Source organism: Alosa sapidissima, chromosome 3 (genome assembly GCF_018492685.1).
Source record: "Alosa sapidissima isolate fAloSap1 chromosome 3, fAloSap1.pri, whole genome shotgun sequence".
NCBI lineage: Eukaryota > Metazoa > Chordata > Actinopteri > Clupeiformes > Clupeidae > Alosa > Alosa sapidissima.
In genome coordinates, this window is record NC_055959.1 from 20,564,854 (window position 1) to 20,589,259 (window position 24,406).

Consider the following 24,406-nt stretch of genomic DNA (forward strand, 5'->3'; position numbering starts at 1 on the left):
CCTTACCCATCTGATTATGTAGGTAACCATGTCTATTTGAGCATGTCAAAGCATCATACGCTGCAATAATCTATTGAGTAACATTAATAAAAACATTGTAGTGCTGCATGTATGTACTCGCAAAGGCTCATGGGTACCGTGTGACATGATTCGCCGGCTGTCATTATTATGTATGGGCAATTGTTCGTGCGAAGGTTTACGTTAGTTTAAGTTTACCTACATATATAACCATACACCATCATAAACCACTATTTGTTTTTTTTTACATTTTCGATTCATATCTTAAATACCCTTTTGGCTCTCGTCGACCACCATCTCACTTTTCGTTTTACGGCCTTATTTCGTCACGCGCAACACCACGCATGCGCAGTACGTGAGGCAGGCTGCAGGTAACGATGGCGGATATTTCTCTTGACGAACTGATACGCCGACGAGGTTTAAACACGAAAGGACCCATAAAGAGGTAACACACACTGCATGTTTTTAAGTTATTACCAGAGAATTATATGGGCAGATGCTAGAGAGATATTTCTTGTATAAAATGTAATGTTTGTAAAATATCGATTGGAACTCGTTGTGTGTTCACTAGGACCGCCCTCGTCTCGTCAATGATTGGATCTACACAGCGTTTTCCGTCCTTACCCCCGAATAAAGTGCATTTTAATTGGCTACTGACTATCGTTTGTGGCTAGTTTGTAGCTAGCGAGATAGTTAGCTAGTGTTGATTCAGTATGCAACTGTTTGTATATTCGTTTATTTAATCGACGTTACACTAGACATAGCGGAATGTAAAATTGCCTAGTTTCTAAGGCACCATTCTTATTGTATGTGTTAAACACAGACTTTACTCATTAAGTTGATACAGTTCATTACCTGGCTATCTAGCAGGGAACTTTGTTATGGCTAGCGCTCACGTTAGCTAAGGCAACTGCCTCTTTCAAGAAGCTTTGCAGTATCGGTCATCCCGGCAGCTAACGTTATACTACCCAAGACTTTGACCAAACAGACTAATTATTTAACAGGGTCGTATCGTGTATGCCATATTATTCTCGATTTGGCTGTCTGTTGGGCTGTCTCTTGGTGTGTTGAGGATGTGATGTTTGATCAAATGGAATGTGCTATGTTAGGGGGTGGTTTCATAATGGTGTAAAGCTATTTGTTCATCTTTCTCATTGACATAAGTGATTTTTGTTTCCATTTTCACAGTTCTCAAAACACTTCTCACAGGCCTGCCTTTGGTAGAGGGATGGGGACAGTGGGAAGAACATTTGATGCACGACAGAAGATTGGGGCTGGAGATGTCCGACAGAGGCTTGGTAGTAGTGGGCAAACTGGGCCAGGATCAGGTACATGACTTAAAGATAGTTTACATTAACATCTTGCCATTGTTTTATGCCATGACCATTATTATGAAAATGTTTTGTATAATGTTGCCTGATGCTTGCCTTCAGGGTTCCAGGTGAAAGATGCCAGAGAGAAGCTTGGCCAGAAGGATGCCAGATTCTGGATAAGAGGACGAGGTGGTGCAACTGGGGGTGTGCAGGACGCCCGACAGATGATCAACTCCCGAAAACAACAAGGACAAAACCCAGTGGGCAACCCCCTTCAATCCCACAAGCCCTTGGGAATAGGGCTGCAAGCCACTTTCCAGATCCATAATAATAATGGTACAACCAATACCAGTGCCAGACAGTTCCCACCCACCCCCCAAGGACTCAATGTCAGAGCAGGGCTCTTACCACAGCCCGGTGGAGGGTTAAAGAAAGTAGTTGATGCTCGCGATAGGCTAAGCCTGAAGAGGAGCATCACAGGAGCAGCACCCACTACGAGCGCACAGGCGCCTTTGAAGATTACAAAAACTATTCAGGTAGGAGGTGTCCTTTGCTACTTATTGTTGTTTTTCTCTGATGTGTCTTGATCGTTTTCTCATACGTTGACCCACCATATTTGTAGGGTTTGAAATACCTAAGTCTTATTCTAGTAGCTTTCTGTAACTGTTGAGCTGAATGAACTAACATCCAAAATGTTTGAATTTAATGGATGTAGAACACAGTTTCATTCTTTTTCTGTATTCACATTGCCTGGATTTGGTGGTTTTATGCATATGACACAGAGGTTCCTTCTCTTATTTCAGCAAAGGCCAGTGGCAATGGCAAGTGACATCCGGTTTAATGTTTCCGGAAGGGGACCCCAGGTGAGTGAGGGGAAGCCCTGAGAGCACCACTTGCTTGTAGGGCAGCTGACAAATGGTTACTAAACATTTGAGACACTCTTAAAATGCATGAACTGATGTTAAGTGTATGAACAAAATTGATCATGCTCTCTTTCTCTCTCTCTTCAACAGTCTCTCATGAACGACGATGATGTTATCCCTACCAAACAGATGAAGATAACCACTGCCAACAACTTGGCACAGACACGGGTGAGTAGTTGTTCATCGCATTCCAGTTGTGCAACTTCGGGGTTTTGACTCTCACTTTGGGGTGAAGATGGCCGACTAACCCTCTTTGCTTTTAAACTGAGAATATCAATCATTGTTTAAACATGGAGACCAGTGAGCTTTATTATGAAGCCAAGATACGGTTTTATCCAGGGTAACTTCAGAAGTAACCACCGGTCTCAAAATAACATGTGTGGTCAAAAATCTCCAGGCACACTCAGGTGTGAGAAATCCCTGCAGGTTTATTCACGATACCGGGAGGTCACTAGCAACAACAAGTTCCAGTAACACTACTCAAAGTTCTCTAGGGTGAGGCTCTATCTTATATACGTTAGTTACATTGTGGTAATACAAATCAAAACATGAGTACAATGTTCTTTTCCAAAACTAACCATACATGCAGAAATACAACAATACATGTACACTTCTTGGACATAGCATGAGATCCATACACCATACTCAAGTCATGTGGCTACTCCAAGTAAGTAAGATAATTGGTCAATACAATACATTATACATCCTTCAGCATTTTCTTGCCATAGTCCATTTCCTGTCAGGATATTCCTAATATTACTGCCTCAGGCAGAATACCCTTAACTCGTGAAAGGGGTCGCATGACCTTTATTAGAAAGTCGTGACACGGAGAGAGCAAATGACAGACAAAGCAAAGTTGATGCACAGTATTGAATGTATAGAAAAGCATACACATAATATAGGAAAATTAATTGTTAATCACCTCTATGTAATAAGATTAGTTTAGTAATCCAAGTAGTCACTTTTGAAACAACAGATGCTTGGTGTAGTGCCCTTTTAGAGATCATCAGTTACTTCCGAAGGTTCCTGGATACCTGATTGTGATTGACCAATTTGCACAGCATGACCAGCATTAGAGAACAATGTGTTTGCACCAGATGTCTGTTTTTCAAAACAGTCACCTTAAACCTAACCATACTATAGTATAGTATAGCCCCCTGGTATAATCCTGACAGATTTTTCTGACCAAACTGATTCAATGGGAGACATGAATTTGTTACATGCAAACAACATCTGTGTCATAAGCTTTTCTGAAATCCACCCGATGATAAAGCTTTGAAAGGCACACAGGTCCTCAGGCCTAAGTTTAAGCACACTGAAATCCTGGCACAATACTAGGTTGCATAAAGGACTGGCAAGATTGTCATCTACCCTGGCAGAAAATGGCTTGGTTCATTCTAGTAGCAGAATAGAAAAGCATGCAGACCAGTAGCACAAGCATGCCTTGGGCTTGTTCTGTCTTTATGGAAGAGGATAGATGGGGTAGGGTTGGGGAGCAGCACCATAGGGAGCTAGGTGACCAGGAAAGACAGTGCCGTTGTCCCTGTTTTTAATGAGGTGGTATTAACAATTTGTACAGTTTTTTTTTTTAATGATATGTATGCCTTTCCAGGACAATTGTATGCTAATAGTGATGAATAAATAGCATATTATAACAAATGAAGTACACCTTTGGTGTTTTGCATCAGATATTCTCCCCAAATTGCCTAAATTAATTGGGTACACAAATGTTTGACTATGACTGACTCCTCACCCTTTGAGTTTGTGACATGGCAATGCAATGGTTTTGTATCTGAATAGCAGGAGTGAATGGCAAAAGATGGAGAGGGGTGAACGGTCTCTATTTTCTTTAAATAAAATCATTGTCCCCCCCAGCCTGGTGCCATGGGATCATCTTTCTCCATGTCGGCCCCTATAACCAAAGTGGTGAAGAACGATGCTTATACCGCTCCACCTCCACCCACACCCACACCACCCACTGCCCCTGTACGTGCCACGGCTGCTGCCGCCTCTGCAGTCACTGGGCACGGGCAACAAGCAGCAGACACCAGCACCCGGTCTGCTCCTCCTCAGGTAGGTCTATGTGTGGAGGTGGAATTGGTCTGAGTGTTGCTTGAGTAAGAGGGTTAGCAGAGCATGCACAAATTTTTTTTTTTTTTTTTTTTTTTTTTTTTTAAATCTTAAATTACAGCCTAGAGTAAATTTGGTATAGTTCATGGAAATGTCACAAAATTATCAATATCTTTACATCTACCACCAAAAGTGTTTTTCCTAGGTAACTTTATGAAGGATTTTTTTGTAGACTTTTCCCCTAATTCCATTTTCTCCATGCCCTTACAGCCTGCCTTCAGTCCTTTGGAAGGCACCAAGATCACAGTGAACAACCTTCATCCCCGGGTCACTGAGGAAGATATAGTGGTTAGTGTACCCTCCTATCTCCTCCCTCCCTTCTTTCTCCCTCCCTTCTTTCTCAAATTAAGTTTCAAACCCCCTTTGAACAAAATGCACAATGCCATTTTTAATTGCATTTTGTCTGTCTGTGTCTGTGTCTGTGTGTGTGTGTGTGTGTGTGTGTGTGTGTGTGTGTGTGTGTGTGTGTGTGTCGGTGTCGTACATGCTTTACAGGAACTGTTCTGTGTTTGCGGTGCTTTGAAACGCGCACGGTTAGTGAAGCAAGGAGTGGCCGAGGTTGTGTTTGTCAAGAAAGAGGACGCTATAAGTGCTTACCGGAAGTACAACAATCGCTGCCTGGACGGTAAAACCTTTTTCCAGTGTCATAATACTCAAACGTGTTGTAGGTGGGAGATATGATGTGCACCATAGCAATAAGTTGCTGTTGAAATATTAGAGGTTGTGTGGATGGATCACGGAAGTTTGTTTTGAGTTCTTGCATCCGTGTCTCAGTCTGAAGTCTTAGTGGCTGCCACATTGACATCCCTGTGGAACAGGTTGTCCCACAAACATGGAGATCTATGGCCTTTTGGTGTTAATTGTTGTCAGGAATTGCAGGAAAAGCAAGTGATTGTTACTGGTTTAGAGATTACACAACTACATAGTTTTGTTCTGAATGTTGACAAATCAATGAAATATTCAGAAAATAAATAATATGAATGTTTAAAAATAAACAAATAGCACTAAAGGGGAGTATGGATTCTCCAAAAGGTTGTCAATATGTGGCTTAGTGTGTTCGGTCAGTTCACTTTTGTCATAAATGAACATTTTGGAAAATGGATAAATTGGGTATTTTTTCCCCCCCAGTGTTGACCAATTTTCTAATTTTCTGTATTAGTTCAGACATTTGAGGGGAAATAACACGTATAAAATTGGTTTCTATTCCTTAACAGGCCAGCCAATGAAGTGTAATCTACACATGCAGGGGAATGTCATCACCTCTGATCAACCCATTCTTCTGTAAGTCTTTTAACTGCTACTGCCGGGCATACTTGTGAATCAGATACAGATAAATCTACATAATGATAACAATTGTAAGACATAATTTAACCGTTAAAAGCTGTTTATACAAACCTATATATTAAAAACCTATACTAGCTCAAGGCGTGAACTGGAAACTGAAAACAACGTGATTCTTGTTTTTCATCCCACCTTCTTTGCTCTTTCAGGAGGCTAAGTGATACCCCAGGTGCAGGAAGTGGTGGGAGGAAAGATGGGCTTCCTGCTTCCCTCAGCCGTCCAGGTGGTCGCCCTGCTTCCTCCCAGCCCACGCCAGAAGTGGACCCCCAGACCATCCTCAAGGCTCTGTTCAAGTCCTCCGGCCAAACACCTACAACTACAGAGCCCCCGAGTTCCCAGGCCACGGCCTTCCGCATCAAGATTTAACAACGATCACATACAGACACCTGTTTTCATATTTGACGCATTCAAACACAACACACATGCACACAGGATGTACATCATGCCGTACATATTTATTTGTACTACAGTAACACAACTCGCATACAAAAGAAATAGGTTTCTAAGTGTTATTTTAGAAAACATTAATTTGGATCCTCCATGTCAATTCAGTCATCCAGTAAGACCAGTAACTCCAGCAGTGATGTCCACGGCCGTAGTGTTGATTGTTACCTAGCGTATGTATTCAGTGGACTAACTGGAGAAAGACCTGACATATGATTTGTTTTAAGCTATTTTGTTTACTTTCAGTTTGAATTACAGATTTAAAAATGAAGCAAAATGTGTTTCAGAAACGGTGTCTGTCTAAAGGGTTCATTTTTAACATGCCTATGTTCAGATAGTTCACATTGAACGCAACCTCTGTGAAAGATGAGATGCTTGTTGGTTTTCGTTTTGTTTGGACTGTCCCCCTTTTTATATATTTCTTTAAAGAGATATTCTGACCAGTATCAAAAGTGGTGGCATTAAGAACATGTAAAGGAAGACTCAAGCCTTACTGAAATTAAATGATTTGTGCACAAGCTCACATTCTTACCATGTTTTGTTCACCACTTCGACTCCTTATGTATAGTAAGTTGAATGCTTGTTTTGGCAGTTAAGCAATGTTGTCCTTTGATTGTTAAACAAATAGAAACAGTCCTTCTGAAATACTTTTGTCTTTCAAACTGTAAATGACTACTGTTTCTACACATATTTCCCCCCTCCTTTTGTTTGGTGACGGATGAGAAGGACACAATTCTGTAAAAGTACGTTACATTCAGTAAATATGTTCCTTTATATAAACAAACAAATGCGTGATCTTTCATGGGTAATGTTATTACCAACAGACATTTGACTACGAATTGGGATGGACATAAGTATACTGTATTGCTATGGTAAAATGTTTCCCCAGGTCATACAAATGAAACGGGGCAAAACTCATGGAAATCACTTGCCCTGCATGAGCTAGCCTCAGATTAAAACGTATATAGAATGTAACTAGAGAAATGTTGCTATATGAAGCTACGCGAGTCGGCACTGCGGTCCTAGAAACTGACCCAGGAAAACCCATAACAGTAAAAGAAAATTGACTCGTGGCCATAGCTCCTGGCAGAGAATGTCGGGCTGGGGATTAAAGTAACAAAATAGACGTCATTTCCTGCTTCCATTATTAAAGATGGCGGTGTCCAAGAAAAAGCATGCTAGCCAGCCGTGTGTTATTCCAGGAGGATTTACTGGTAAATATCAAGCTTTATACAATGTTATTATATTATATAATATTATGAGAATGGCCATGTTATAATAAATTGAGATGTGCGTCGGTTTTTACAGAGATTACCGATATAATGGTGGTGAATAACACCAATATGAATAACGATTAGAGAATGAGAGGTTTGGCCGTTGGGAATGGGCCATTTGTTTCTCCGAGCACACCACTTAAATGTTATTGTTTTGTCCCCCAGTGCTGGATTTAAAATTTACTAAGAATAGTCCAGCGGCACACCAGCTGTTCGTGAAAGAACATAAGGTCCGGTTAGAAAAAACGGCGAGCAGACCCTTGGACAGGACACTGTTTGTGCTCAACATTCCACCTTACTGCACAGAGGTAGATTTCGTTTTAGATTGCTGTTAATGAAATTCAAATGTTCATAGAGCTTTTTTGTGATATCTCACTACATATTTTTCACTGTTACTCACAGTTGTCATTTTATCACTGTTGTGTTAATCTTATTCCAAATGTGTGCTATCTTTCATATGTGTGAAAGCTACTGGATGCCCAAATTCCCCTTAGGATGAATAAAGTCTCTCTATTTTTCTCTCTAGGATGTCATAAGTCGGCTTTTCTCCCAGTTTGGGCCGATTCAGTCTGTAGAGTTGAAAGATAAACCAGGCAACCCTGAACCCACAGAGCAAAAACTTTCAAAATATTTCACCCTGACACAAAAACAGGTATAATGCTGTTATATCTGTTATAATGTATTCATCAAGGGATTTGTCTTTTGACATGTATTGGTCTCCCGTTTAAAATACCTCTTATTTGTTCCACAGGGATTTTCAGTGGGGTACATAGTTTACTCAAAACCATCAGGTGTATCAGCTGCCAAAGCCCACCCTCAAAATGTGCCTTTAATTGTCTCCACTGAGAATCATCCAGTAAAAACAGGTCTACAGAGTGAGTGACATTTGTGGCTTATATGGTTAAGCTTGGTTGTATTCCTTTTTTTTTTATTTGTCCTTAACAGTTCTGTTGTTTATCATACTATGTTGCCTCTAGGAGGATGTAGTCTTTTTTTTTTTTTTTTTTTTTTTTTAACGTCTCTTGTCAACTTGGGCAAAGTATTGAGATCCCTTGTCAACTTAAGACTTGACTGAGACACCCTTCATTCCTTTTGTATGTTCCACAGAATGGATACATCAATACAGCCAGTCATTTGTGCAGCCAGACACACTTCAACAGGCAGTTGATTCCTTTATGAATGACTATGACCGGAGGAAAGAGGAGGTAGTATCAAATTGCTATCCAATTTACAGAAAGAAAGAAAGTTATCAAACTGATTTTGTTGCTAACGCTCGACCGCATCGCATGCAGTTAGGACACATAGTCCAAGCATATTATATAATTACTAAGAGGACGCAGGTACAGACAACAACAAGGCGGCACAGACAACAGCAAGGCAGCACAAAGCTGGCCTCTTGTTTCTTTTCACAAGTCAGACCGAAAGATTTCATTATTATGTGTCTTCTAATGTTAACGTTAGGCTGAATATCTTTTCATCCAAGCTATTGGTAACTAACAATGTAGAAATCAGGCAACTTTGGATTACGTGGCTCATTTTTCATGATCTGCTAAGCTATTATCTGTCGAACTGTTCTTGCATGTGGCAAACATATACCGTGCAGTTGACGGGCTGCTGTTCACTTGTCATTTTGTCACTACACCCTAGAGCAGTAGAAATGGCACGTAGCAAATGCAGAAAATGAAACATGAGTCTACTTCTTGGCTGGGTGTGTTTTATTTTTGTCCTCACTATATTGTTTTACCTCAGGAAGCAGAGAGAAAGAAGAAGGAGGCAGAACAACAGGAGGAGGATGAGGAGGGATGGGTTAAAGTAACCAAAGGTGCAAAGGGTGCTAGGGCCCGACCTCACAGTGAGGTAGCTGACAAGAGGGCGCTGGAGAAGGAAGGCAAGAAGACGAAACGAAAGGAGCTGTTAAACTTCTACAGTTGGCAGCACAGACAGTCTCAGAGAGACCGTAAGTAAGGGGGTCTTGAAGACTTGGAATGGTTGTATAAGAACACATGAACAAGTTGTAAAAAAAATGGTCCTGTCTGGACCATTTCTATGAAAGACATTTTACAAAGATTTAGAATGGACCTCACCAAATGATCAGAGCACTCTTAATCTGACATTTAAGTGACCAGGTATACTCTTTCATTGCAGATATTGCTGAGCTTCGAAAGAAGTTTGAAGAGGACAAGCAAAAGATTGCTTTGCTGAGAGCCCAAAGAAAATTCAGGCCATACTGACTCTTATATTCATTCTTAATACATTGTTTTCAAGATTTCATTATATTTGGTTTATTTTTTAAAGTTGTTAGGCAAACACTTTTATATTTTTTTCTCTCCATTACTTATTTAAGAATTTTTCAGACAATGACACCAATGGTCTTCAATACTACTTGTAAAGTCTTGTTTGTATAGCATATCTTTATCATGAAAAAAATCTGTCAATGCTATGTTCTGGAATGTGCTCATCTGTGTATATAATTATACATTATTAACATGGGTTATTACTTTCAATACAGATGACAACATGAAGCTATCTTTGAGTGCTTTATTTGATTATGCTCAGTGAGTTGCTGTTATTGAATCATAGGTGCTTGCTTACAGATGCTACCATCTCACCTGGCTCTATAGCTTTGATCTTCATCTACTGTAGTCTTTGTCCAAGCAAAAAATCGTATAAATAGAATCAAGGTACACGACAGAATCCCTGGTAGGTATGAGGGAAGTTTCCGAAAGAGATTGTCTTATAGCAGGGGATCGCAATCTTACCAGCTTCCCTATCGACAAAAATGTAATGGCTAACTAGTGTTAGTTTAGGTCACATGCAGGGGTTAACAGTAACTAGGTAAATGTACTTGAATACTATACTTAAGTAGGTTGTTTGAGTATCTGTACTTTTTGGTAATTTTCACACCAAAAACAATTATAGGGTCACTCTTCAAAACGGGTGCCATTTGTGTTTGCAACATTTGATAAGATGCATAAGGGAGAAAATAATGTGTTTTTTGTTTGTCTTATGTCAAAGCATGTATCTAATTCAAGGGTTCAGAATATGTTTTTTGTGTGACTATTTTTAATCACATTAACTTGTTTTGTCTATAACATACTGCTATACAATGTATTAGATTGGAGTCTATACTAATATATTACAAGGTCTGTTCAAGTTCAAGTTTATTTATATAGCACATTATCATACAAAATGTCACTCAATGAGAGAGAGAGAGAGAGAGACTAATTAAGATGCTACATTTTTATACTACTATTATTTACACTGATACAAGGATCAGCATTAGCACCAATGTTTGCGAGTTAAAGTGAAAAATGAAACTCACGGTGTAGAGTTGCACGAGCTGGGTTTTTTTTTTTTGTGTGTGTGTGTTTTCGCCCCTTCATATTTTCTGCATAGCTCTGGGCTGTACGTATTTTTATGTTTGTTATTGTTTAGTATTTAGATGAATGCACCACACTTGTTTCTAGTTTTTTCCAACTCCGCTGTCTCGGCGAGTCACGAGATGGAAATGATTACACAGCTGCTCCTGTGACGTAACGGGATTAGTCGAATGTAGGGCGTTCAGATTATTTGACGGCCAGTGAACATACCAACGAAACATTAGCAAGCTAATCAAGGATTCTACCCAAACATGGCACTGAATCGAAATCATTCGCAAAACGGGGGAGTTTTGATTAATAACGGCGAAAGGTAAAGGAAAACATTGCATATGTCGACAATCTAGAGTGTAACGTTACATGACAGGTTGTTCAAATAGCCTATCATTAGTTCTGAGTTTGGTTTCGTGTTAAGTTCGGGTAGCTATCTTATAGCTAACGTTAGGGATAAGAGGGTCTTACATGTTGGTAAGTAAGATGTATATCTGGGATTGTCGCACGCTATGACAGCCACAATATGGTCTAAAAACCAGACTTGACTTTGTAACCTAAAAGTGAAACGTAGCCTAGTGCTACTCTTCATTTGGCATGACTCCTGTCGCGGAACTGTTTCAGAAAGAAGAGGGCAACGTTAATCGAAGTAGACCTTGGTCAACATGATCGTAAAGTAAAACATGATGTTATTGATACATATTTATTACATTCAAAACACTACAAAATACCTAATAGCTTAAGTTCTCTAGAAATCAGCTAATATCAGCTAGCTTTGTTTACGCCGTTTGTAATCATTACTTCGTTTCATTGGTTCTTTGGACAGTCTCGTGACGTCTCCACTTGGGACGCTTCAACAACAAGTAGTCTGATTAGTTAATAAAACCAATGCCGAAACGAATACAGGAAGAGAACTTTGTTGTCTTTGTCACTCCAGTCTTCTCCTATGGTCTTCTCCCTTGAGCTTGGGTTTACTCACACACTTTTGCTCTGTCTTTAATTTTAACGACTAGTTCCACCTTATGCATTTGAGCTAAAGAAAAGATCGTGATTATTTAGGTTAATATTGAGATCACGATTATTCAAGGATTTTGGACATACCGGCCATTTTTATAAACGTTTAAATAACATTGAACTGAAAAACAAATAATAATAATAATTAAAACAAAACATATTATCTATACAACAGTTACCACTGTTAAAGTAAACGGGTGGGCTGATTCATAACCTATGTCCAAATAAGAAATCATTGCATGTCGATTATGTTAGAAAATGTAATGCATGTAAAAAAAAAACATAATTGACATTGGAATTCAATGTGGATTAAATGCACAATCCTAATTTATGTGTTCATATATGTGTTGTGTTTGCTTCCCAGTGTCTTGAGAGAGTGCAAAAATGTGGAGTTGTCCTTCAGTGATGTAACATGCAAGACAGATGTATTCAAGGGAACCAAGAAGGGTTCTGTATACCTCACACCATACAGGGCAAGTTAATTCATTTATTGCTGTGTTTTTCTTTGTTTTGTGATGGCTACTTTTCCACCAGTCTTTTAGCCTGGGTGTTCCCATGCTGCCTTGCGCGCGATTTGATTCACGCTGCTAAGGCAGCCTGGAGACCATGGAGCAAATTTTCGCCTGAGATAGGGAACCAATCACAGAACAGGGGGGAAAGCAAGACGATGATAAGCTATGCACAGACGCATTTGATAGACATCCGTGGCACCCAATAAACGGATCTGGGCATTTTTTTCAAATACGAGAAAATGAACGTTTGGTTCCCAGACCACGTCTCATTGAGAAGTGGTGGCTCTAGCCAGGCTACCAGTCTTTGAGAGTTTTAGATGTTTTATATTAGTTTACTAAGTCAAGATCTAATTCAGATCCCCGACACTGTCATATTTAATGTAAAGAGTTTGCTTAAATCTTACATCTGAACTGATACTTTCTTTTGAGGTGGTAAAATCTTATTGTCTCTTTGTGTCTTTTACATAGATGGTGTTTGTCTCCAGCAACCCAAGGGACAATCTCGGCTCTGTTATGTTCCCCTATTACCTGATGAAGGGCTGCAGTATTGAACAGCCCGTTTTTGCTGCAAATTACATCAAGGGCACACTCCATGCAGAGCCAGGAGGTACTGAAATATACTGCTGTAATTGTGGGCTGAATCAGAAGCTTCATACAATAAAGCGTTGGATAGAAACTCTTGTTTTTATATGGTGTAACTACAGATGCTGTATGTAATTCTAGTGTTTCTTGGCAACTGTTGTCAGCATAAACTGTTTAGCCACTGTAGGAACTCCCCTTCTTACTCCTTGTGTTGTGAAAGAATGTACGTTTATGTATGTAAAGGGTGATGCAACTAGACTACGTTGAAACTGTAGTAATTGGCAGTAGAGTGTAAGGGAGTGCCATGAACAGAATTTGCTCTCTTAGTATATGCTTTTGTCATGGTTACCAGAATGATAGTGGGATAGGCCTGCATTCAAACCACATTTGATCAAGGCAAAAGTAATTGAAGAGTAATGACCCATGTTTTGTTAGGGCATATATTTATGTGTGAATTTCCTTATTGCAAAAGAAGGGTGTCATGATTAGTCCATAACAGTGAAACCAATATTGTGAAAATGTGTTTTCCTGATTAGGTGGCTGGGAGGGACAGGCAAGTTTCAAGATGTCCTTTCCGAGTGGTGGTGCCATTGAGCTGGGCCAACACCTCTTCAAACTGGCCACAAATGGTGAGATTGATTGTTCATGACTCGCAGAGTTGAATAATAAATACATGTTTGAACGTGCTTATATTGTCTGTGATGACTGCCCCATGTCTATGATCAGGCCATGTGCCATGTAGTCGTCTAGTTCATTTGCTAATTAATAACTCCGACCTTTTCTCCATTTCAGCATCTCGTGCCCCTCCAGCCCAAAATGGGGGTGCCTCATTTGGCTATCCTTCACCTGGAGCTATGAATGGGTATGGGCCACCACCTATGCCCATGGGCTATCCTTACGCACCTCCTCCTCAACAAAATGGTTTCCACCCTGGTCCTGCTCCACCACCTGGTAACATGGGCTATCCATATCCCGCAGCTGGTACGTTGTCTTAGTAGGAACATTTCGCAAGTAATGTTAATTTGAGCAGTGGAAAAAAAAAAGGTTAAGAAAGATTCATGTTAATAGTCAAGTCATGAATTAGGAATGTCACACATCCTAGACGTAATGATTAGTTTTGTTTATTCATGATGAGCCCTGATGTCCCAGACTTGTTCACTGAAGCGTATGTAACTGTCGTTCTGCAGGAGTGTACCCATCTGCCCCTGCTTACATGGCCCCTCCTCCACCTTATCCTGGACCACCCCAGAACTGGGCTGCACCCCCTGCAGGTATGTCTCTCCATCTCTCCTTCATCACTCCATCTCTCTTCCTCTCTTCTGTTTTCCTATCTTCCCTTTCTCTCTCTCTGGTTTGTTCCATCTTTTTCTGTTTCCCCATAGTACTTTCCTGTGTTCTCTTGTCTCTCCCTCCCTCCCTCTGTCTCTCTCATTCTCTTTCTCTTTTTCTTTTCTCTCTCTCTCTTTCTTTCTTTCTCTCTCTCTCTCTGTCTGTGTCTGTATCTGCCTCAGCGCATCTGTCTGATTCCATCAGTTAGCATCTGAGTGAATGCCATGACACAGGGCAGGCAGTGAGGAAGGAGGGCCAGTGTCAAAAGAGCTACTTGTCAAATTAAAAAGGACATCCACACACACACACATGCAAGCAAAATATCTCCAGAAATCAACCTCATCCCTTATGCCAGTATTGAGTCACAAGAGTCCTCAAGAATGGAATTTCATATTCCTGTTAAGATATACAGAGTAAAAATGATTCCAACTGTATTTCATTTGCTGTGGTTTTAACCAGTAATTGTATCTAGTTCTAATTTACCATAATCTTGACAGCAATTCTTAAAACCTCTTTTTTTGTCTTTGTCCATCTAAATCTTAATGAAAGCATTTAGTCATTAAGTGGTCCTTGAACAGTTTACTGTGTGCATGCATTGCACTGTTTATGCATGACAGATACTGCAGATATGGATGACCGTTTCTGATGATAATTTGTGAACTGGCTCCTTTCCCATTTCTAAGGTAATGCAAAGGCAGCAGAGGCTGCTGGTAGTGCGTACTACAACCCAAACAATCCTCACAATGTCTACATGCCCATGGTAAGCATCCTTTCATCCTAAACCCTTCATACCAACATTTGTCACATGTTCTGGCTAATTAATTGGTAAGTAAAATGGGTTTTAATCAAAGGGACTTTACACTTTTTAGGATCAGCCTCCTCCATATGCACCTTACCCCAGCTACCCTGAGAAGAAGAACAACTGAGAAGTGACCACCATTACAGTGCATTCAGTTACAATACATTCATTCCCACTTCAGCGCAGATTATTATTTTGTATTAAATACTGAGCCAATATAGATATTCATTTGTGACTGACCATGCTGGCTAGAGTGCATCCATGTGGAATGTTGTTTTGGAGAGTGAATTGATCATATTCAGGTCAGGGTGGTCATTGCAAGTATATTGAATGGACTAGGTACACTCACCTTTCTGTTCTCATCCCTCTTAATTATCTCAGCTCCTTTGAACTGTTTTACTCAGATTTTTTTACTTTTACTTTATTAGATAATTTACTTATGTATTCAGTATATGTGTGGACTGTTCTCTTGCTTGAGTGTGGGGCACTGAACTCTGCCTGAGGGAGAGCTTTTGCATCATTTTGTGTGGAAACTGGGAAAGGCAGACATGGGAATGTATAAGCAAAGGTATTTTACATTTTCAACATTGACAAGAGCCAATGATGTCATAGGGATAATTTATTTTTCATAATGATCAATTTGCACAATTCTATAATGAACCATGTGACTTAAAAACTTAAGAAATATATTGTGATTTGATGACATTACTCTTACCAGAAATAGTATATTTTTTACATGGTTGAAGTGGCTGAGAAAGATAAATCCTGCTATGGGGATTTGCGGCATTGTCTTATTCTGTTTGGTAGCGAGCCTTCATCCAATGCAGAGCAGTCTTTTGTGATTCTTGTGATTCTTCCTCTATTGCCTAGGAAGATAATTGTGGGATAAACATTTTACCATAGGATTGAGATGGTTGTGATTGAGAGTAGAGCGATTGCATTACAGGACACTCCCAGAAGTCTTGGTGACCTTATCATATCAGGTTTGGTCCCTCACCTTTGCTCCTTTTTCAAGCCACAGTCATGACTTCTAATCTTGTTAGAAATTCCAACCTCACTCTTTCTGTAATTACCACAGAGTTGAGTTACACACACACACACACACGCACACTCGCACATATGCACAAGCATTTGGACACAACACACGCCTTTTACCCATGTGGTTGTGTCCTGTTTCACAGCCACCTCCCAAGTGAACTGCAGGTATTTATGCATAATTGAACTGGATCAGTAACCTGCTCTGTTTAAGAAGTCTCTGTCTCTTCTAGTTATGTTATTTTTGTCATGTCATGGCTTTTACAGAATTTGGTGAAATGTTAGAAAAGATGAAGTGTATTTAACAAAAGCTGTTTTGACTTGGCTTGTGTTTGTAAATTCTTTTATGTTAATTTTTAAATTCTAAAACTGATCAATTTCTATAATCAAACAACTAATAAATGTATATTGAAAATAATATGCCTGTTTGTATTTTGCCGATATAGTTATTGAATATATATATAATATACACACAATTATTGAAAATAATTGATAAACATTAATATATGTGTGTGTGTGTGTGTGTGTGTATGTATATATGTGTATGTGTGTATATATATATATATATATATATATATATATATATATATATATATATATATATATATATACACACACACACATACAATTATTGAAAATAATTGTTAAACATTAATCTTTAAAATAATAAATATACCCGTGAGCATACTAGCAGAATGCTTATAGAGAGAGATAACAGAACCCTCACTGCTTCAAAGAGATATAGTTATCAAATATTTTGAAGTCAACAAAATATGGTAAAAATATAGGGAAATTCAAATAAAAGATGAGCAACTAAATTAGTTTGGCATTAGTATTTCATGTCAAGGACTCCTTTGTTTTGCATTTCAATAAAAAAAAAATCAGTTTGTAAATGTAGGTTTTAAAATACTTAATATAGATGTATATTTGTATCTTGGAGGAATTCCAGAAAGCGGGGTTTATTAAAAGTGACCGTGTTCCCTGAGATGTGGGAAACTTTGGGCTTTCTATACCAGTAAGAGACTAGCAGGTATTTTTTTTTATTATTGCACTGTATCTCTTCCCTCCTGCTGAGCATGGGCATTGTGGTGGTTGTCATCTGGTTGAGATCTGTCCAATGGAAAGCAGATTAACAAGCATAGTCTATGCCCAGAACTGATTTTGATATCCCGGATGTGCCTTCCATCCCCTGATGACTAATTTCCCATCTAAGGGAAAATCCACCCAGATATCGGAGTTAGTTAAACTTCCTTTCTGGTATATGGTGCATTGACAAAAGCCTGGAACAGTTCTGTTTGCATAAGGATGATGTCTATGATTGTAAACCTCTTAAACTTTACTAATATTTCCATGTAAATAGCATACACCACACAACAGGAAGTATTTGTGTTTCTTTTAATGAGGCCATATGACCATCGCTGTATGGGAACCAACAAAACCATACTCATTACACTGAATAACATATTTATTATCATATGGTATTCAACCCGCTTACCAATATGTCCAATCTATATTTTCACAGAAAATCACACCACGTACAGAGGTACTTGAAAATGGTTTCTAGAACCACTGTCACGTTATAGTAAATGACTAATAACATTTACCAGTCAAAAAAACACAAGCACATCAACACAGCCACTACACAGCACTGCTGTCTTCTACAATGTTGTTTAATCATTGAGACATGATCCAGACATGTCTTCTAAACCTAAATATGTCGGAACTAACCAATACAACTCCCCTTCCCCGAATGAATGAAATGAACTTATGTTCATTCCAAATATATGATTGATGTGACCACACGACCTAGCCTTAAGGGGGGAAGGAAACAAAATCAGTGAATAAAATCTACTTCTGAAAATCACAACCACTATCAAATTAATATTTAAAAAAAAAAATGTAAGAGGAGGCCCTTGTGCAAAAATGTTCCTGTTCACTTGAGGGTGTTGATATTTTCCAATATTTCATAACACCATTTGTCTCTTTGTGACATAGTTTGACAGAGCAGTTAGAAGAAAGTCAAATAGTATATGCCAGAATTTGGGCAGTAAAGTGTGTTTAAAGATTAATGATATCACCTTACACACATGTGTTGTACACATACCGTACATTTCTCTTGGTGTTTACCACTCCTGACTCATGCACATCACTGAAGTTTGTTCAAGCAAGATTATTGCAGTAATTTCCTGTGTATTAGCCGCATTGGGTATAAACCGCAGGTGTTTTATGCAAGTTAAAACAAAAACATATTAATACCATATTAACTGCCCCCGTATATTAACCTTATAGCTGAAGAAATTTTGCAAAATGTATAAACCATGGCTAATAGTTCAGAAATTATGGTACCAACATCTAATAATCAAGAATTCATGACGTTGTAATTGATGGAACATATTGAGCCTTTCAATGTCTTGTAAAGATCCATGATTCAGTATTTAAAGGCAGATATTTAGAATTACAGTGTGCTGTAATGTCACATTTAAATACAATACACACACAACTTACTAAGGCAACAAATTCAAACAGTCAAAATTACACTTTATGAGAAATGGGACTTCCAGCTGTCCATCTGGAAGATAAAAGCTTTTGGATAGAAGAATGGCAAAAAAGTGAACTGTGTATTTTAGTACAGGATTTCATTTAAATGGCAGATGTGAGCCTCCTCTTCAAATCTATAATGCATTGTGGTTTAGGCAGATGATGGTAATCAGGTCTATTAATTCACTATGCTACTCTAAACGCCACCCATCCATTTGTTATTGCACTAGTTGAAAGATAAATATGTAGCCCACTAGATCATACTAACTCCAACATCAAATTATTGTTACTGCACTACTGGTAGGTCTGTGACTATGTATCTCTCCCTCCCACCCACCCAATGAATGTAGCACTCTTTGTGCGTCTTGAAGTTGAATCAAATAATCCCACCCATTTCCAATATAACCCATGACCCTTTCAGTAAGTATTAAACATTTCAAGCTCCGCCCTTCTCCATGATGCACGAGCAATCCATAACTCAGGGCTCGTCCTGGATGAGCCAGACTTCATTTCGTCGCCCGTAGGGCTTCAGTGGCGGGTCATAGCTCACACAGAAGTACTGCTTGCGCTGATAAGGGGCGGTCTCGCCAATGGTGCGTGTCAAACGGGAATATTCTGAGCGATACTCTGACTCTCCTGCGAAGCCCCCAAACTGCCTGTATGATTAAAACAAAAACAGTGATATTCCAAATGTATCCAACTGCTATATAATGTCAAGAAAAGTGCTTACTGGGCTAATAGTTCCAACATTTTTTGGAAATTTGTTTTTACAATTGCCCCTTAGAAGTGACCTACAGTGAGTAGACGGTCATGCCTGACCGATCCTCAATCTTGATTGTGCTGTCGGTTGGTGCTGGTGGACAGACTTGATAGCGGGAGGGAATACGAACAGCAACAACCACACGTCGCAGCATGGCACCGTCATCCCGGGGGAACACTGTTAAGATGATTGGCATTGTGTTTCCCATGGCTTCGCCTACAAGTCAATACCAACAAAGTGGACTTTTAAGGGGAGATAGCCCTTCACAAACAAAGCATGTGGACAATTCATTGCTAGGGTTCTTCAGAATTGAAAATCTCTATGAAGCTTCAGCTAAATACCATTCAACAAGAAAACAGTAATTGAATTTAGTGATACATTAGGAACCAGGATGATGCCCTTAAAGGCTTCTTCATAAGCTTGGGGAACTGCTGTTGTGGGGTTTAGGTGGTCTGCAAATGTGCAAAACTGGTATGCTTCCTGTGCTACACTTAATGTTATTGGACTGGTTTCATTGAAGGCTACTAAAAAGTCATCCTAGAGAGTCCTAAAGTTGTTCTGTCTAAAGATGATACCAAGCTACAAGGAAGAAAGCCAAAGAATCTTTCATAGTCACTGAGAATCACAAAGCTGCACAACAGGGTTCTAAAGAATTCCTTATTAAAAGATTCTACACACAGACTTGGGATTTCTCCACATAGTCCATTATATGTAAAAGAGTTAAATGCAGAAATATGCACCCGGCCGTACAAAGCAAGCATTTGGTTTATGGGTATTTCTGTACTGTGATGGTCAGCTCACCTTGCTCATTGCTCCCCCCGATGTACATGAGGAGCCTCCTCACAAGTTCACCCGACACTTGATCGAACGTCCGTCCCTCTGAGCTTATGGTGGCAAACTTTCCATTGTCATACCGTCGCACCTCATAGCTGACCCCGTCCTGAGAAGGAGGCCAAGGGGTGAGAACATGATTCACTGACGCACACAGACAAGAACAGGCTGTGTATCATACTGAAAAAAAGACACCCTCAGTCGTGGACCAAAACAGAAAGCAGTGCCCTGGTTTGTAAGAGTGGTGAAAAAAAATGTAATCCAGCTGGCTGAACACTCAGACTGCTGTTACTGAGCAAAACATCCGTGGTGGAAATGAAAAATGCTCACCCAAATATGGCCTGGCATATAGAGAAGGTTACACTGATTTGATTACTGTTGTCCTGGCTAACTCGTCACACTGCGGAGTTTAATCAGCCTAAAGAAAATAATGAGACTCTTGTGATGCCTTCTGTTATGTAAGCTTACACACACACACATATACACACACACATATTGACAATGCAGGGAAAATGTGACAAGCACACCCTCCTAAACACTGAACGCTGATCATGGTGACTCAGTGTGACTCCAATCTGAGTAGCATCAGTAAGCCAACAGAGGCGTTAAACAACAAACATAATCAACCAGTGCATAAAATATGGAAAATCTGTCAACACATTCAAGAGATTTGTGTGATATTCAGCTAGATTCAGCTTAATATTATGCAGTTTTCAACTAAAATGTTCCACTCTGTTTGTCATCACAATGGTGTGACAAGAATGTTGTAAAATTATTGTTCTAAAGAATATCTGGGTTCAACCAGAGCCTCTCTCTAGGGCTCAACATGGAGTTTTAGAACCTTAAATTGTTGTGGAACAGAATGTTTTGTTAGAATGTTCAAAACTCCCCTGCTGAAGGGTTAAGGGCAATTTGTTAACGGAACAAAAGCCTTAAAACATTTATCCACCAACATAGAGGAAAAAACAAAGTCATCAGGTACAAGAACAAAGCCTTCGGCAAGGTTTGTTCAGTCCTTGTATGCATAATGGGCACACACGTGCAGCTGTAGCTGATTTGTTAATGTTTTAAACATATTGGTTTAGAGATGATTAGCAAGTTCTAGTGGAAGAAGCTATCTGTTGAATTTTGTACATGACTAGAGAGACACAGGTTGAAAGATCAGGAGTCAAAAATATTGGTTACGTGGGAATCAAGATTGTTTCCTTGCAGTTATGAGACGTCGGTATTGTTCCTGATCTCATATGTCAAATAAAGACTCAGAAGTGATTGACTAAAAACAGAAGGCTGAAATCAAACACACAACAGTACTCCAATACAGCGTGCTTAATATTTACCTTCACTAATTTATTTTAGTTCATATCAAAACAATTACAAGACTCATCTTCATACATAAACACTTCCCTGTATCCAAAGCACTATTTTGCTTTGCACATGCATTTTATAAACGGCTTTTGATCCAGAGTATGTTTGATGGCAAGGGAATCATCAAAGGGGAAAACTAGTCTAGTTCTCCATGCACTGAGATAAATTCTAATTATGTGGCGCACACTCCTTGCGTGAATTTCACTATACATAACCATCAACAGTATAGAATGTATTTTCCCCCCTATAGGCATCATAATATTACACACTCACTTGTGACACTTTAGGACAGTTCTAATTACATAGCCTTTGCTCAGAGTACACTTCAGAGTTAAATTATAGTGTGTATGCTCAACTGATGTTCAGAAACTCCTCCAGATAATTATGCAGTACTTCAGCTGGTTAGACATGAGATGTAATTAATGTGGCTATGCTAATATTAGTGAGTCAATTAATAATTCACTTCTGAGTCGCTCTTTTCTTAGGTATCTGTCTGTCCTCCCATGAAAGTGTCCTCCTTGGCAACTCCAGGGTTTTTGTCAGTGGATTAGAGGAGGCTTTGAATCGAGCCCTAGCTTAGGACTTGAACCTACTGTCTCTAACCCATTTGAATCGAGCCCTAGCTTAGGACTTGAACCTACTGTCTCTAACCCATTTGAATCGAGCCCTAGCTTAGGACTTGAACCTACTGTCTCTAACCCATTTGCTTTGTGAACTTCTGCAAAACCTATTAAAAATTCTAGCAGCACTATTTAACAAAAGTGTGAACTAGTTGTATTCTCTCTAGATGCATTAAGTCCAAGACCATCAGAGATGTAGCGCAAGATAGTGGTGAATCATGAGGAGAATATTATGAATATTTAGACATTTTGGTTCACCACTGCTGAAGCCAAAAGAGCCCTTTGGCAAAAAGGCTGTCACACACTGAGCAAAAAGGCTGTCACACACTGAGAAGAGAACGGCCTTGCATTATGTGTAACTCTTTGATCCTGGTTGTGTTAGAGAACACATTTTAGCCAAAGAATGTATTTAGCCAAAGACCAAAATACATGGGACCTGAGGCAAAATGCACTGGCTAGACATTCAATCAGTATTCTGTGCCATGTTTAATTAAGGATATTGGGTTTCAGGGTCAAAAAAGGAAGAAGAGATCAGGTGTCCGTTTGTGATTTCAGATCTCCTGTGGTCAACTGTCAAGACCATAGATGTTTCTCCACTGAATGTCTTTCTCTCCAGTGTAGTACTATTGCAGTATTATTGGCATGATTTCAGATTTTTATGTCTTTCAGTTTGGCCTAAAGGGGACGATCTTTTTAATCAGTATAAAGGTGGTGATATAGCAAGATGCTATAAGCTTAACATAACCATTCTTTCTACATACATGTGTTCATGCATGTGTGCATGCATCAGGGGTCCTTGACCATCTACAGTATATAGTAGGCCTACATATGTAAAATGACAATAAGGGCCTGCCTCATTAAACAGCACACATCAGTGACTTCAAAAAGCCGTTTCCTCCTCCAGCTTTCCCCCACAGTGCCATTGAACACACATGATTGCAAGGCACAGGCAACCACCTATCCCTGATAACTGCAAACAACTCTCTCTCTCCCTCTCTACCTCACTCAAGATAACTTGACCTTGACTGCTGATGTCACACATTTTGTGGGCCAAGGTCAGTGTATAGTGTGTAGAATAACAGCACTGCTGATGTCATGAAGACCTCACCTATGTGCATAGTTAAAAGTGTAAACTAAGTAGAAGTGTACTGGAGATGCTAATCCAGACACCATGGTCCACCAACTAACAGTAGACGATATATATCTGTGTTTGACAGGTATAGGCTATAACCTAAGCAATATTACTAGAAATGTTGAAGAGTTGGCTATAGGCTAAGTGTCAAAGGTTTTATAAGGGTAACTGGTTTAGGGGTAATCAAAATTGATTAATAGAACTGCTTTGCATTATATTTAGAGTTATTACTTGACATTACGAAAAATAACTGTTGCAAAAAGCATATCGCAATTGACATTGTTAAACAAATGAAATGAACTGAATGTTTCTGGAAATGAACTCATACAAATTGAACTGATTGTTTCTGGAAATATTGGGGTCTTACCTCCTGACGCGCGGGCAGAAAAAAAACAGATTCAACACCCCAGTCACGATTTTTCCGAGAATATAAGCTAATAATAACAATAATAATAATCTCACTGACTGCCAAAGGGAATAAAACGTAGCCTACCTTTGTTTCGGTGCTTAATAATTTGTACTCAGTTTCTTCAGTGGCCCCAAAAAGCGAATTCTTTAGCATTCCAAACATCGTTGTCCTTCTTCGTTCAACTCCTTTCAAATCAGTGAAAATTTAACGGTTTCAAATTTTAGTGCGTCCACCTTAACAGATCTTCCCGTACAAACTGCGTAATTATAAAATGACTGAATGAATTAATCTTGTTTATCATAAGGCAGGCTGTTAGAGTTATGTTTCTCTGTTCCAATTTACCCCTGTCATTATAAGACTAAATTATCAGTCAGCACTAACTTAGTGTAGCGTCCGAGGTTAAGGCTCTTTCCACCGCCTCTGTCTCTCCATGCGCACTTGGTATTGTCGATGAGTCCACTATTGCTCACTCTCTCTCCTCCCTCACCGAGGCAGAGCGTCAAAAGTGGCCTCATCCATTCTTCTCAAAGGTGGCATGGCATCATCCACTCTTTATTCGAAAACTGGCCACACACCAGTTCTGAATTGCACATTATACAGTCTTTACATAGACTACATTATAATACATTATCATATCACATACATTTTTACTGACACATCAGCTAAATA

General features: G+C 39.4%; 4 protein-coding genes across 6 annotated transcripts; 3 read left to right on the plus strand and 1 right to left on the minus strand.

Annotated features, from left to right (window-relative positions):
• The first annotated feature begins 315 nt into the window (after nucleotides 1-315).
• poldip3 (polymerase (DNA-directed), delta interacting protein 3) lies at nucleotides 316-6,814 on the plus strand. Of its 2 annotated transcripts, none has more exons than XM_042086882.1 (10): nucleotides 316-463; nucleotides 1,207-1,346; nucleotides 1,452-1,867; nucleotides 2,135-2,194; nucleotides 2,345-2,422; nucleotides 4,130-4,327; nucleotides 4,595-4,672; nucleotides 4,880-5,009; nucleotides 5,599-5,665; nucleotides 5,875-6,814. In XM_042086882.1, exons 1-10 carry the CDS (start codon nucleotides 396-398, stop codon nucleotides 6,089-6,091), a joined length of 1,452 nt encoding a protein of 483 aa, XP_041942816.1. In that variant the 5' UTR covers nucleotides 316-395; the 3' UTR covers nucleotides 6,092-6,814. The 2 variants fall into 2 exon arrangements, with proteins under 2 accessions (XP_041942816.1, XP_041942817.1); XM_042086883.1 differs by having other exon boundaries at nucleotides 358-463; nucleotides 1,228-1,346.
• A 425-nt stretch (nucleotides 6,815-7,239) lies between these two features.
• rrp7a (ribosomal RNA processing 7 homolog A) lies at nucleotides 7,240-9,965 on the plus strand. The gene is made up of 7 exons (XM_042086885.1): nucleotides 7,240-7,383; nucleotides 7,609-7,751; nucleotides 7,970-8,095; nucleotides 8,195-8,318; nucleotides 8,551-8,648; nucleotides 9,193-9,400; nucleotides 9,589-9,965. The coding sequence occupies exons 1-7, from the start codon at nucleotides 7,323-7,325 to the stop codon at nucleotides 9,672-9,674; spliced, it is 846 nt and encodes a 281-aa protein (XP_041942819.1). The 5' UTR covers nucleotides 7,240-7,322; the 3' UTR covers nucleotides 9,675-9,965.
• A 1,007-nt stretch (nucleotides 9,966-10,972) lies between these two features.
• Nucleotides 10,973-16,500, plus strand: wbp2nl (WBP2 N-terminal like). Its single transcript, XM_042086886.1, has 8 exons — nucleotides 10,973-11,133; nucleotides 12,190-12,298; nucleotides 12,806-12,944; nucleotides 13,456-13,548; nucleotides 13,712-13,900; nucleotides 14,107-14,190; nucleotides 14,932-15,008; nucleotides 15,118-16,500. Exons 1-8 carry the CDS (start codon nucleotides 11,075-11,077, stop codon nucleotides 15,172-15,174), a joined length of 807 nt encoding a protein of 268 aa, XP_041942820.1. The 5' UTR covers nucleotides 10,973-11,074; the 3' UTR covers nucleotides 15,175-16,500.
• Nucleotides 16,501-18,980: 2,480 nt separating this feature from the next.
• LOC121705582 (heme-binding protein 1-like) lies at nucleotides 18,981-24,234 on the minus strand. 2 transcript variants are annotated; one of them, XM_042086626.1, is made up of 4 exons: nucleotides 23,822-24,234; nucleotides 20,182-20,320; nucleotides 19,416-19,596; nucleotides 18,981-19,276 (listed from the first exon to the last, which is right to left on the minus strand). In XM_042086626.1, the coding sequence occupies exons 1-4, from the start codon at nucleotides 23,897-23,899 to the stop codon at nucleotides 19,099-19,101; spliced, it is 576 nt and encodes a 191-aa protein (XP_041942560.1). In that variant the 5' UTR covers nucleotides 23,900-24,234; the 3' UTR covers nucleotides 18,981-19,098. The 2 variants fall into 2 exon arrangements, with proteins under 2 accessions (XP_041942560.1, XP_041942562.1); XM_042086628.1 differs by lacking the exon at nucleotides 23,822-24,234 and adding an exon at nucleotides 20,542-20,768.
• Nucleotides 24,235-24,406: the final 172 nt, after the last annotated feature.